Source organism: Strigops habroptila, chromosome 8, assembly GCF_004027225.2.
Source record: "Strigops habroptila isolate Jane chromosome 8, bStrHab1.2.pri, whole genome shotgun sequence".
In the NCBI taxonomy this organism is placed as follows: Eukaryota; Metazoa; Chordata; class Aves; order Psittaciformes; family Psittacidae; genus Strigops; species Strigops habroptila.
This window is the reverse complement of record NC_044284.2, coordinates 40224585-40238809: the sequence shown is the minus strand read 5'-3', so window position 1 is coordinate 40238809 and position 14225 is coordinate 40224585. Positions and strand designations below refer to the sequence as shown.

The following is a 14225-nucleotide window of genomic DNA, read 5'->3' as shown; positions in this document are numbered from 1 at the left end:
CTTAAATGCAGCAGGAATGAACGTTCACCTTGTAAATTATCAGCCTCTTCATCAGGTTGCTCCCCACTCGTGCTATGCATTTGAAAAAGCTTATCTGCCAGGTAGGCATGCATTTATTAGCATGTTAACAAGTTGTCCAGTTCTGCGAAGCCAGCTGCAAGCAGAGCTCCTGTCTGCAGTTTAACAGTTCACTTCTGTAATAGTCTCTAAAAATGTAATGTTTACTTAGAAATTATTGTAATGAAGTTTGCAGATTGACATAACTTGTGTTTAATTCACAAAGGTCTTAGGAAGGTATATTGGGGATTTTGGTGAATAAAACTGGTCTGGAACAGTTTATCCTTCTACCATGATTTGTCTGTGATTTGCATATGTAACAAGCCCTTTAGAGCCAAACGAAGTTCTATGTGGAAGTGTTTGAAATAAGCACAGGTTTTAGAGGTCTTCAAGGTACAGAGCAAATGTCCAAATTGATGTTAGAGGGTCCACCTTCCAATTCAGTGATCACATTGAAAGGGTTAAATGAGAGGAAAAGGTAATGCCGATGACATCTTCTTTTTTTATTTCTGTTTGTGTAAGGCCACACTCTGCGTTCTATTACGAAACCTCAATGCTGATAGATACTGGTGTGACCAGGATAATTGGAGCTTATCTTGCTGCACTTCCCCGGAAAGCAGGACTATAACACTTTCCTGCCAAGTGATCAGGACAAGCCAGCAAAAAAGTGACAGCTTTGCCAGTTTTTCCTGCTTGCCTGTCTCTCCTCAGTCTTTTCAGGTTGGAAACTAATTTTTAGATCACTTGGTATGCTTGGTAGATACGTATTGAGGAAGGAGCCTTTAGATGAAAAATCCTGTGCTTCAGAGGTGTCTCTGTCAGGGCTCAGGCAGAGGAAAGTGGGTGCTGACAAACAGAGTGCTGTTAGGGGTAAAATGCATTGTCCTCGTCGTTAGTTGAAGATAATCGAGGATGCTTATTTGTGGAAGATCTTTCTACCTGAATAGCAGATAATGAGAGCATAAAAGTATTATTGTATTTGAAGTAACTGTGTGTATGAAAACCTCACTTTTGTCTATAGTTGTCATGTCTTTTCTTTTTAAAGGGGCAAAGGTAAATGTGTATGTCTATAGGGGCCCAAAGGTATACCCCGACTAGACAGCGGTGAGCAAAATTAAAGTGTTTACTTGTGCTACAAGCAGCTTGGGGAAACAGCACAGTCTTAATTTCAGTTTTTATGCACATAATTATGGCAGGAGCTATGATCTCATGTAAGTAGGAAAGGGTGAATTTTTGCTATTGGAGGAGAAAAGGTTATTTAAATCTGTGAAAGCAAAATAATGCCATCAAAGTGGCAGGATAGGTCTTGGGCTAGTGCACTTAGCTAATGACTTACAGCTGCCTGTTCTGAATTGGGAGTGTAGTTTAATGGACATGGTAGAGTTGGCAGATGAGAGAGAGTAAAATATTTTGTGATGCATTTTGCCATGTGGGTAGAATTTAAGTCTCCACTGGGGTGGAGACCTGTTTTAGACTGATCAAGTATTTGTTCTCTGCTCTGGGGTTTGTTTTCGAAGCTTGAGGAGTTACCAACAGTACTGACAAATTCAGCTGAAGTGAGAGTCTTGGGTTTAAGTCCTTTCTGTAAGCTGTAATCCCTTTACTATTCTGGCTCAAAATGGAGAGGTGGAGCCGAACAGGAGCACCTGAGAGCTCTGAGCTGTAGCAAGACATTACTTTTCATTGTCTCATGGCAAGGAGGACTGCAAGCATCTGATTTCTTATATCTAAGGAAGATAGTTTCCATGCTGCCTTGGTAAGTGAGACCGTTGGTACCAGTCCTACAGCTAATTTATTTTTTTTTTTAATAGCCCTCTTGAATTTGGAGGGGCAACACAGATTTGCAGAATTGGCTTCATAAAAAAAGCAGCACAGCCTTCTAGAGAGGGAACTAGCCTGAGAACTCCTGATCAGGGTTTGCTCCTCAGCTTTGTTGAGGACTTCCAGAGAATTGTTTGGGGCTTCATTTTCAGTGAAAGTTTGCTCCTTCAGGTTCTGCTGACTAACTAGAGGTATAGGTGTTTATTGATCTTCAAATATCAGGTTGAACTTTCAGTTTGATCATTTTCCTGGCTAAAAGAAGTTCAGTGACTTCCTAAAGATTTTGTGGGATTGTTGGATTCAACTGGGAATACCTTGAAAGGTCAAGATGATGTTGGGAATTAAAATACCAACCAAAATATCTGTCTGGCTGTGTCTTATGCCAGAAGGAGTATCCTGTGGTCATTACCAATTCAGAAGCTTGCCCCTTTCCTAGGGATTCCCCTGATCTGTGCAAATGAGTTTTCTGGTAGGAGTATCCTGTTCCTGGTTTGTAGCTTTTCTGGAGTAACAGCAAGCTCTCCATCACATGAGCAGATAAGAATTGCAAGAGTGACAGGCTGGGTGAAATATCTTTACTATCAGTGTACCAACTGTGTAAACTGACGCATTTGGCTATTGCAGTACTCTTCTAGTCAGTGTTTAGACACAGAAAATTAATTTATAAATTTACATATTTGTTGCAAACCTCCAACCAAATAAAATACTTTGAAAAGACCTAAACATTTTAAACTAAGAAAGCTCTTCTGGAGGCATCTTACTGCTTTGGTGAGGAGAAGACATTTGGCCACATAGAGGTGTTTCTCTCGGCAGCCGTGAAAGAAGGAAGCATGTTTTGAAAACGTGTTAGAGAAGTAGTCAATCTCAGATGACAATTTGCTTGTCTCATCAAAAAATTCTAGGTGTTATCAAGACATCTGTACGTTGTATAATTACTGCCTCAACCTCAGCAGAATTGCTGAAAGCTGTAGGAAATAAACTCTACCCGTATAAATTATGCTTTATTAACCTGTCAGTTCTTCTTAAAAAATAATGGGCAGTTCCAGGTAAAACTTGACATGTTTCATTACATGTTATGTCACATGTATCCTTTTATATAGTACTGACTAAGATATAATTGGAGCCCAGCATATCCCATAGCAGTTAGATCACAGAAATTGCAGACTCTAATCTGTGTCTGTCAGTTGTAACGAATATTAGGATTGCTTTGAACACACAGGTTGACTCATCACCAGATTAAATGGCTCAGTTTATGACTGGAAAACCTGAACAAAAAAAGGAGCCAAGTTGAAACTGAGCCCTTAATTAACTTTTGCTACAAAACTGAGACCAGATGGCCATTTGTTAGAGGTGGTGTCAAGGGGAGACTTGGTTGCTTTGGATGCAACTTGAAATACTGATACCTGGTTGGAAGGCTTCAAGACAAGCCTGTGTGGTTTTAGTACTGGATTTGGGCAGAACATTGCTCTGAACTGGCATCATGTTATCTTCTCGCATGCCTCATGTTGAAGCAGTGCTATCTACCAACATTGTCCTCTTGTAATTGTGGTATTTGATTCCTTATACCATCTCATCCATAAACTTGATGTCCTCTACTGTCACTGCAACTTAAACTGTACGTCTCCTGGTGTCTGTTCATTAAAGCACAATGCTAATGTTTTATTGTTCTGCAAAATTGTCTTTCCTGGCTCCATTCCACTCACTGCCCCAAAGCACAGAACATGATGGAGGAGAGGTATATCATCCAGTCTTACTTGGGAGAAGGGAACATCTTAAGCCATGCTTGCGAAGCAGTTGGTTTCATTTAGAAATGTAGCTAGATGTTTAGGATGAATATTACAGCTCTGGTAAATGAGAATGAACTTATTTCTGAAAATCAACAACAGGGTGGATTCTGTTTTCATTGAATTTTACATAATACTTGTATGCATCAGTGTTTGTATTTCTGGGGTGTGTGTGTGTGTATGTGCTGCTTTATAATGGCTCCAGGCAGCTGTGAAATACCCACACAGTACTGTACTTAAAATGATTCCTTGGTGTGCTCTGAGTAGTCATGCATCTCCTTCATCCTTCAAGCTGTTCTCCTAGAAACGATCAAAAATGGCACAGTCTTGTTGCTTTTCATTACTTGCCATACTGTTATGAAGTAGGTGTACTAGAACAAACCTGTCATTGTTTCCTTCGCCATCTAAAACATCCTTGGGTAATCTATGTGGAAACCTTGCTTTTCCTTCAGAGCTCCTCATGTATCGACCACAGTGGATAACAACATTCCTGTTCTTCTGCCACTTTTGCTCACTTCACCTCCAAAGTGAGCTTTCTGTAAAAGGACAGCAGTGGACCCATTGGCTGCAAATCCGAAGCAGCCCAGGCAGCTCATGGGGAGCTGTTGGGGGGCCTTCATGTAGCTCTTGCATGTTCAGACATTGGCTTCAGCTTGCTCTGCTTCCTGCCTCAGCATGCTGATCATGATACTAAAGTGCAGCACAACTTACTCATGAAGAAAAGGGGGAAAGGAGAATATTTAAGGCTTATTTCCTGCCATGTAGACTTCAGCAGGGCTTGATGCCAATGTGCTGCCCCTTCATCTGAACTGAGGACAAAGTGTTTCATCTCTAGCTTTTAATAGTAAGATTGGCTATGTGGGGAGCGCTAGCACTCTTCATCTTAAGGTTAAATGGTACTTGAAGTGTTTGTGGAGGGTGGGGAAGGGTGTATTTTGAAAAGACACTGTGTTTTCTGTTAGTTGTCCTGCGAAGCAGAGAAGTGACTGCTTGGGGTAAGAGTTCATTCTGTACCATGTAGTTTAATCCGTGTTTACACTGTAGTCTTGTGGAACAGTACAGTTCTTGTACCAAGGGAATATATCATCATAGGAAGCCAGCATACTAATTTCTTTCTCGTCTATGCCAGTTTCTTGAAAATAAAGCAAATTGTTCTCACTCACTGTGCTCAAGCATACAATTAGATATACTTATTCTGTGCAAAGCAGTTCTGCCGTGAAGCATGGAGTTCTTGCATCCCGGTGAAGGGACAAGGAACAAGAAAGCGTGTAAGCCTTCCTGTTCTTGATTATGTGAATTTGTACTCCAATAACCTTAAACCCTGAGACTGTAACATGTGGTTAGTGGCCTGCTCTGATGTTCTCAGCAATGCAGGATGGGAACTTTCGGCATCTCCTGTGTGTATGGAGGTAGGCATATAGTGCAACTTGAGAATGTTCTCAAATTTACCAACCACTGGTGGCAACTAATCCTTTATAATCGCTAACATCTTGGCAACTGAGGCTTTCCAGAATCTTATTTATGAAATAACTAGATTTTATGCCTTTCAGATGAGGTTGATTTTTTTTTTTTTTTTTTTTTTTTTTTTGTTTGTTTGGTGAGGGGATTTGGGGGGGGGGTGGGGTTGATTTTGTTTGTGTGTGTGTGTTTACTCATTTCTCTTTTTCTGTTTCTCTAGTGAAGCTGTGGTCTACCAACTTGGACAACTCGGTAGCAAGCATTGAGGCCAAGGCTAACGTGTGTTGTGTCAAATTCAGCCCTTCTTCTAGGTATCACCTAGCTTTTGGCTGTGCAGGTAGGTAAAAGGGGTTATGGGCAAGGAGATACTGTTTCTTCCTTCCTTTGTTTTTTATTCCCCCTAAAGATGTGAGGTTGGCTGCTGTGCCCAAGACTGAGGTGTCTTTGCAGTTGAAATACCAGTGAGTAAGACTTTTCAAGTGTGCAGTCACCCAGAAGACATTGTGATACCCAAGTGTCAGCTTCATTCCTGACTTTAATTTGGATGCTCTATCAGAGATAAAAGCTTACAAAAGCAAGTCGCCTAGTGTGTTTATTGAGATCTCTAAGGCAACCAGGCAAAGCTCAGCTTTGAGAGTCTTATAACAAAGTTAATGTGTTAACATGGTGATAGTTGTTCTTTCTGATTTATAGCATTGCTCTAAGTACGACACAGCCATACTGGGAATTTTAACTGGTTTTACCTGAGGCATGCTGTAGAACAGTGGCTGTGCGTGTTTCCTGTAGCTGCAACTGCAATCCCTGTGGGTGGGCTCATGTTTTCTTAGGTTGGGCAAAGATTGCTGTTAATGTTTGGTTTTTTCGTCTTGGTTTTTCGCTTGTTTGAAGTAGTCAGTGGGGAGGCATGATGAGCCTTTTATTCACTTAGATTAAATAATTCTTGGTGATAATACAAAGATCTGAGAGCAGAGTGAGAATCGCTTTGGGAGGTAACTGTATCGTGCTATGCATGCAGCAACTGAAACTCAGAGGTACCTATAAATGTTTAACCAACTCCGCATTTTCTTTCTCCTCGGGGAGTTTTAATGCACTTGTAACTAGGTGTTCTGACAACATTTGCTACCTCTGGACTTCAGGAGTTACATTGATCGTTCTTGCAACCACTGGTTTGCCGTTTCATTTAGGTGTTCCCATTTCCAGGCTGGTTCTACTTTGATTGTGACTCTTAGGAGGGAAAAAAAAAAAAATTTGCATTTTGATACACTGCAAAAAATGGATTCAAGGTGGAGTGTAAAATATTGACTTGCTTGACAGGCATTTCACTGAAATTAGTGAATTACATGCAAGAATAGAATTGAATTACAATACCTACTAGCAGCATTTGAATGAATGAGGCTATCTGTGAAAGGCTTTAGGGAAGGATGAGAGCACCAGCTCCAAATGGATCAGCCACTGATTATTTTAGTATGTAAAAGCACCACAAACCAAACTTCTTCCTGCTAAAGTAGCAACTGGGATTCCTTTCCACCTGAAAGGCAGGGGGGGATAAAGTGCATATAAATACAAAGACTTTCAGAGCTTTAGGGCACATGGGATGGAAGCAGATAGGAGTGTCTCTATCCCCATGCTCATGTCTAACAAACCATGATGGGCTTGTCTTCAACAAGTGTGTTTGCAAAAGAAGTATTAGCAAGCACTAGGACTTAAAGGGAGGTTTTAAATGACTACATGTGCCTTTTTATGATTTAGAGAATGCTGAGGGATAAAATGGTATTTGTATTGGGAAAGAAGGCATAGGAGGGAGAGAAGATAAAACCTTAAAAGTGTTTACATGTGCCTTGATGCTTGGTAATCAAGTCTCTAAATAATAATTACAATGGATATTTAACTGTGATTGCTGAAACAATTACATGGAGTAGCTGAACTGAGGGAAATGACTTCCCACAAAGGAGTTCTGATTGATCTTTTAGCCATTAAATACATGGGAAAAAATGGCATATGAAATTAAAAGAAATACTGGAGTCTTGCAAGATGTCACTTCTTTGCTCTAACTTTTTTTAGGAGTTCAGAAGTTACTGAAAATAGACAGGAGTTACTGTCTGTTTTCATAGTTCATATAGTAAACTAGTCCTGTATAATGTGTTATGATGAAGACAAAGGTTTTTCTCCTCCATCACTTTCAGCTAATCTTGTTTAATAATTTCATCTATGGAAAAAGAAATCTAGGTTTTCAGCAGCATGACTTGTCATACAGGCTATAAAACTAATAAAGGAAGAGTCAAAGCTGAGTCAGAGGCAGATTGGGCACATGGGCTTGGCCATTCCTGTTTGCCCCTCAGTAGGAATAAAAGAGCAGTGCAAAACACTAAACGCAACTCAGTGGCCAGAGTAATGGGCAATTTTGGAAAGCTGTCCTAGCTCTGTCTTGGCTTGTTCAGATGCTAAAAGGATTTTCAGTTTTTAAAAGTGTTTCAATTACTTATTCAGCGAAGTAGTCAATGGTGGAAGAGCCAAGACTTCCTAGCATTGCATGCCCAGCACAGTTTTGTACCATATTTAGGCAGAAGTGCTGCTCCCGTATATGCTCTCTTGTTTTATTTGTCAATTTGATGGAACTTGATACTACATATGTGTCTATATTTATATGTATATATATTCATAGTTTAAGACTTGATGAGATAAGCAATTGATGAAAATGATTGGGGGGAAGTATTGATACTTTATGCTTGAGATCTGGAAGGAGGAAGTAAATTGATTTAATATGCCATTATTAAATTACTAAGCATACATGTTTCAGTTCCTTCCCTTTCTCTGTGTGCAGAATAGCTTGCAAGCTAGCATGATTTCCTAAAGCAATGTGATTTTGACTGCAAGTCTAAATTTTTTCAGTGTTAATATTTTAAAATTATATTTTTTTTCTAATTTTTATTTCCTGTTTTAATTTCTCTCGACAGTCTGTCTTAACCATCCATACAGCTGAAACACCTTTTCATAAGGTCTTATTCTTTTGCACCTTGCCCATTTTCATCCATCTATTCGGAATGCCTCTTTGAAGGGGGTTTTCTTGATCAGATACTTCAACTAGATCATCATCTCTGTTAATCTCTGTGCTGATTCCTCTTTTCATTCTCCATAGAAATAGGATGGCCATCTTAAGGTCCTTTCTACCTTGTCTCCAGTTTATGTATCCCCTTTCATTTGTTAGTAATATCTTGACTGCTAGTTCACCTCTGTCTATGATGCTATATTGTGCACAGGTAAAATAATCGCAGAGGTACCTTTGTGCTTTCTCTCACTTTCCCCAATTTTAGAACAACTTCCATTTACAGAAAAATAGGATGGAAGATAGCTAAAAGTCCCATAGAGGTCTACCAACACACGGCATGAATTGTGTGGGATTTATGTGGATTTCTTGGCCAAAACCCGCTGTGCTTCAGTATACTTGTTGGTAAGCACGAGTAGTGATAACGGAATTAGTTGTGATGCGTTGATTTAGATGTAGCCATGGCTAAAAGTGGTGTTAGACTGTGTATCTCCATTTGGAGCACTTTCCTTCAGCAGAAAGTACTGGGTCAGCTTCAGATGCCGTAGAAAACCATACATTAGTTGCCACTTAGAAGCCAATCCCAGAATGTCTATCCAGTATGGATGATATATGTGTTTCTTTTCTGGGCTCTTCTCTCTGAAAGCTTATAGATGACCAAAAGATCATTTTGGTATCTTAAAACAGAACAAATGAGCAATAAACTGGAAATAGAGCCTATACCAGAGAGGAATGAGTATTTGGCTTGGAAAATAATTCTCCTAAAATCAGATAGGCGCTTGAGGTGAGAAGAAAGCTAGTATGTCTGGCTGCAGCCTGATAAAATCTGTTGCAAAGGAGAGGGCACATAAAGAAGAAAAGATCCCTTTTGTCTGATACTTTAAAATATTCTATTTGCATGCTTACTGAGTTGAAACATTGGGCAGTATAAACTGTAATCACTGCCGAATACAAAATCAGGTAATTCTGTGGTCTTTTCCCCTTTTTAAAAATAGGGTTTTATCCTGAAATTAGCTATATAAATCATGACTGAAGTTGTTATTGTTCTGCCTTGGCAATAGCACTGATGCCTTCAACCCATATATTTTCTAGCAGTACCATTTCCCTGCTTAAAAAAGGCTGAAAATGCATGTAGTTTGCAGCTTGAATGTCCAAGTTGGGCAGTCTGGGTGAGATCAGACTGTCTGGTAACTCTAGTGAGCTAAGCGTAGCTATTGACAGTAGCGATGCTTTATTCCCAGCATTCTGTAATAGTGTCAGCAGCTACCACTGACCTTTTATTTCCCATATATTATGCAGAGATCATGTCATAAAAACTTCAGATTCCTGAGTACTTACAGTAGATGCATCATCTTCTTGCATACTATATTTTTTCCCTGTAGGACCTACAAATCTAGCAGGTTGGATTGGGGAATGAGAGGGGCCCCTCAGGGCAGCAGAGATGCAGAGATTGCCTGCTCTCCAGGATCTTCCCTAAGGAAGTAGAAGCAGCAGATAAGTGCAGGTGGACAGAGGAGAGCAACAGAACAGCTGCAACATGGTCAGAGCTTAAGGTTTTGCTGGCTTAGTTTTAACCTTGATCAGGTCTCTAAACTGCTTCACTGCCTTGTCACAAACAGTTCACAACAGTGAGCAGGGCAGGGAAAACATGGGGCAGTGCTGATATATGTTCATTTCACTACTTAAAGCCTCAGAGTTTGAAACTACCTGCATTGAGGATACTGTACACCCTCCTAAACATTCCCAAGTTTGTTTTTCCATCTCTTTTTCATATTGCAATTTTCTGCCAAAATTCAATTGCCTTTTTTCTGGATCAGCTCATGCCCTGATCTTAAAGCACTAATGCCAGCCCTGGATGGGCTCTTGGCAACATGAATTGAGATCAATATTAGCTAACAAGGGGTGAATCCTCAATGGACACATGGTCTCCTCCTAGTGCTGATGTTATTCCCCTTTGTTGCCAGCTCTGTCGCTCTTCCTTATTCTCTTCCCCACTTGTACAGCGACATGGAGCAAGAATACATCCCAAGAAAGTGCTTTTGCTTCAAAGATGATTTTGTCCTTCCCCAGCAGGTTTTGCATACTATATAAAGATCTCTCCTGTGCACGATCTTCAGCATTACAGAATGGCACTGTATTCTGGCTTTGAATGCTGCTGCCTTTCTTTCATTGTTGAATAGCCACAAAGCTAACAATGCTAATCCACAGCATCCAGCATGCTGAAGGACTCCTGTTGCTATGTCAACAGCTTTGTTTTCATTTGCAACTATTTACCCACGACTTAAGATCTCTGCATCACCCTGATGCACTTAGAGTTCAAAGTTATATGTGGCTTCTTTATCAGCATAGTTCAATTTTGCTAATATATGTCGAGTCCAAGCAGGACAACTTTGGAGACCATCCTCATCCAGTGAAATATTGATTTTTCTGCTGCAGTAACGGGAGCAGTGATTTCTCTTTTCCAAACATGTCTCTGTAGAGCTAGCCTTTCACACTGCCTCAGAACTGGGTGGTTTGCCTGGCTTGTTACTCAGCTCAGAAGAATGATGTGATATTAATGACCAAGAAGGCAGTGTGCCTTTTTGGAAGAGAATTAATGTTTTCCAGCTGAAAGCAAAGTCTTACCTTAATAGATTCTCGTGGATAAGTACTCTGCTCTATTGAAAGCCTGCAGTGACTCAGAAAGAACCTACTTGTGCGAATACGACATGTTTAGGGTGGAGATAGGTGGCTTCTTTGGGCTTAAGCTATAAGATTACCTTTAGCATGTGAATTGATAGCCGTGTTCAAAGGCACAGACAAAGGTTAGGCATTTCTTTCAAGCCTGTGGAAGAACTTCACAGCGGTGCTCAGAATTCAGCCTTTATGAAATTGGTATGGCATGCAGCAGTCCAGGACTTGCCTGTTACTGGGCTTTACCTGCAGGGTGTCGTCTTTTTTTTGGGGTCCATGATCTTTTCTGTAGTCCATGATCTCTCAGGCTATTGGCGGGGGCAGGAGGGGACAAGGTCCATGTTTTGGAAGTCTGCACTTGTCACCTTTATAATATAAACTCATTCCAGGATTCATTGAAAAGGTTTCATTTGTTGTAATCTTGGAAAGCATGTACAGCATTTTAATCAGTTGTGGTTGTGATCATATTTCTGTCCCAACAGTACTTATCGTGGGGGAAGCACTGAGCTTAATGAGGTTGTTTAGGTTAGAACACCATCTTGAAGGTTTGACTTAAATGTGGATGCTGGGATGTAAATGAAAGCAAAGTATTAAGCCATACCTTCTGCTGTCCTGGCACTGTTAAGTAGATCAAATTCTGCTTCTGTTCAGGACTGACTGACAGGAGAACTGCAGCTGTGCGATGTTGTTTAAACCTATGATTTTTGCAGTTAAGTTGACTTGCCTTGCACATGAAAGATGCTACCAGATCAGCCAGGTACTGCACAGTACCTGTTTCCTAGGAAATAATGAAGGGGCTTGAAACCACTAATAGGAGTGCAGGACATGTCATAAGTGCAAATTTCACATAAGCTTCAGAGTTTAAAAGCTTATATAACTTGCACAGGAGTGGTAGTCTCTGGCTTGTGTGGGATAAAGCATTTGCAATGAATGCTAAGTAATAATATAGAGACCTATAGGGAGTTTCCCAGCTTTATCCCAGAGGTCGTCACACTTCAGTAACAAGTGAATGAATAAAATGAACTTTAAAAGCTATATTTGATTCTCTGGAGAAAAGGATACATCTGTCATTAGCAGAAATGATGGTGCTAATTGTTTGCTTAAATATTCTTTTCCTAAACGTTTTGTCTCGACAACTGTCGAAGTAATTTAGTTAATGTTATAAAATTCAAATTTAAATTGAAATGAGCCTTGAAATTCAGGAACAGATAGGCAACTCCAAGATTCATTTCTTCCTCAGAATGCCACATTGCTCTTGTTACTAGCTGTTGCTGTATCCCTTAGAGTTTAATCCTTTCCAGCCTTGGCAGTTTCCAGAGCTGCAATTTTTTTGGTAGTTCATTTAAAGGAATTGCTCATTGGAATGACATCCTCTGTAATGGCTTCCTGTGTTATCTCCTGTTCAGATTGCTGTGTAGATTAACTGTTCCAGCCTTTATTTGGGTACTGTGCACATTTGGACTTTTATAACATACACTACTTTTTCCATACAAGCTGGTGAAGATTGTCACATTGCATAGGAAAGTCTAACCTGCCAGTGCAGTGTGGGCTCTCATCTCAAAGCCATCTTTTTGTATTGCCTGAGCATTTAAGCACTGCAAATGTTTGAGAAGAGTTTTTTAACTTTTGGGCTGGGTTCCCCTAAAGAAGCCCTGTTAGCTATTTGAATCTCAAGAAGAAAACAAAAAGAATGTAGATGTGTGTACATGTACATTGCTGCTTTTCTACATTGGATACCTGTGTATCATCATGTGCTTTCCTGTGCTTATTGTCTTGCGTGCATAATCCACCATACCTTTGGGATTTTGGTTTAAGCATTCTTATCTGAAGCTTGAATATTAGCGATTATGACACTACTTTTAATATCCGTTGTCTCTTCCACTGGAATCTGCTTTGAAAGCAGTTTAGGTAATGAATCAGATCACCATCTCCAAAACATAGTATAAGAAGGCTTATATCTCCTCAGGCTAGTGAAGCAAAATGTAGTTCTAGACTAAAATCAGGTTTGACTGATAATTTGGTCCTCAGCTGCATATTGTAATGCGTATGGCAGCAGCCTGTGCTTTCCCTAGAGCCTGTTTGGCTATTCTGAAGCCTGTTTGGTTATTTTTGTATGATGATTGCTGATATGATAAAAACCTTAAAGCTGTTGCTTCATAAATGCACTCCTAAAAATCTTAGAGAGGATTTTCCTTTTCATTTTTACTTTTCTTAGTGTCTCAAGCCCTTATCTACATGATCTTGACCTCTTGGAGCATGTGGTCCCTGGGAGTCTGACTGTGCTGCCCTTTCCCTCATCACAGCTCAGTGACATGTACAACTTTTGAGTCATTCAAGAACCAGAACTGGCATGGGTTTGCAGTAAGAACAAATACTGTGCAAAAAGGATGTTCAATTGGGAGATCCATTTAGCAAACGAGGTAGTACTTTTGGCTTCAATAGATGTATCCAACACTCATTGTACAAATAAGACTCCTCTTATTTGTGCTCACGTGAAGTTTCAGTTCTTCTGAGATGTAGTCCATCTAGACAACATGGATTAAAGCATCTTTTAGTATAAAATGGCTGTTCTTTGCATGTTCTAGGTAGTATAAAACTGATTTTGACATCAGCCTGCATGCTCTAGTGCATGTAGAGTCATACATGTTACATAGTCAATGAGAAAAGTTGGGTTAAGAGTCTGAACAGTAAATAACACTATTTTTTTTTTTTCTTCTCATTCAGACATAAAGAATGCTTTCTTCCAAAAGCTGCAGGTTGCTACTGCTATTGTCTTCATTTGTTTTGTAGCATTAGTAAATCTTCCTTATGTGTACTGAATATTTTTTCTCCAACAGTCTGATAGAAGGCAGTTGTTGAATTGCACAGCATCTATCTATCCCTTATTCCTTTGAGAAATCTCTCTGCAGCTCTTTAAAACCATAAAGGTCAAAGTTTCAAAGGCATTCTAGAGAAATCTGTTTTGCTGCCCCCTCCCATCAGAGCCCTTTTCTCAACTGATTAAGATCTCTAATGTTTTATGTCTCCTCCTTCTCTCCTTAATATGAGACAGGTTATTTAGGGTAGAGGTTTTATGGGCTGCTGTGTCAAAAGCTTTAGACAAGTCAGTAAAAAAAATGTCCCCAGTGTGTAAAGACCATTATCCATAACCTGCCAAATGTCATCTGTAACTTCAAGCCATAGGGAATCTGTCGCATACAAAGGCTAAAAACTCAGTTGGTGGTTTCCATCAAGGCTGCTGTTCCCCTCATCTGTTCAGCAGAGGGAGATATAGATCTTTAGTGAAATGCTAGTGTTGGTATACATTTAAAAAAATAAAAAAAAAAAAAAAAGTAGATTTGGTGTTAGAGATGCAAATCACTGGCTGAAGCTGGGTATAGTCTTCCCTG

The 14225-nt window shown here is 39.9% G+C and overlaps 1 protein-coding gene across 3 annotated transcripts in view; it reads left to right on the top strand.

Annotated features, from left to right (window-relative positions):
- The window catches only part of COP1 (COP1 E3 ubiquitin ligase), a 129445-nt gene that overhangs the window by 66504 nt on the left and 48716 nt on the right, over positions 1 to 14225 (top strand). For all 3 annotated transcript variants that reach the window (XM_030493489.1, XM_030493488.1, XM_030493490.1), the window contains exon 15: positions 5341 to 5457. In XM_030493489.1, coding sequence (XP_030349349.1) covers positions 5341 to 5457 — 117 coding nt within the window. The remainder of the gene's footprint in view (positions 1 to 5340; positions 5458 to 14225) is intronic.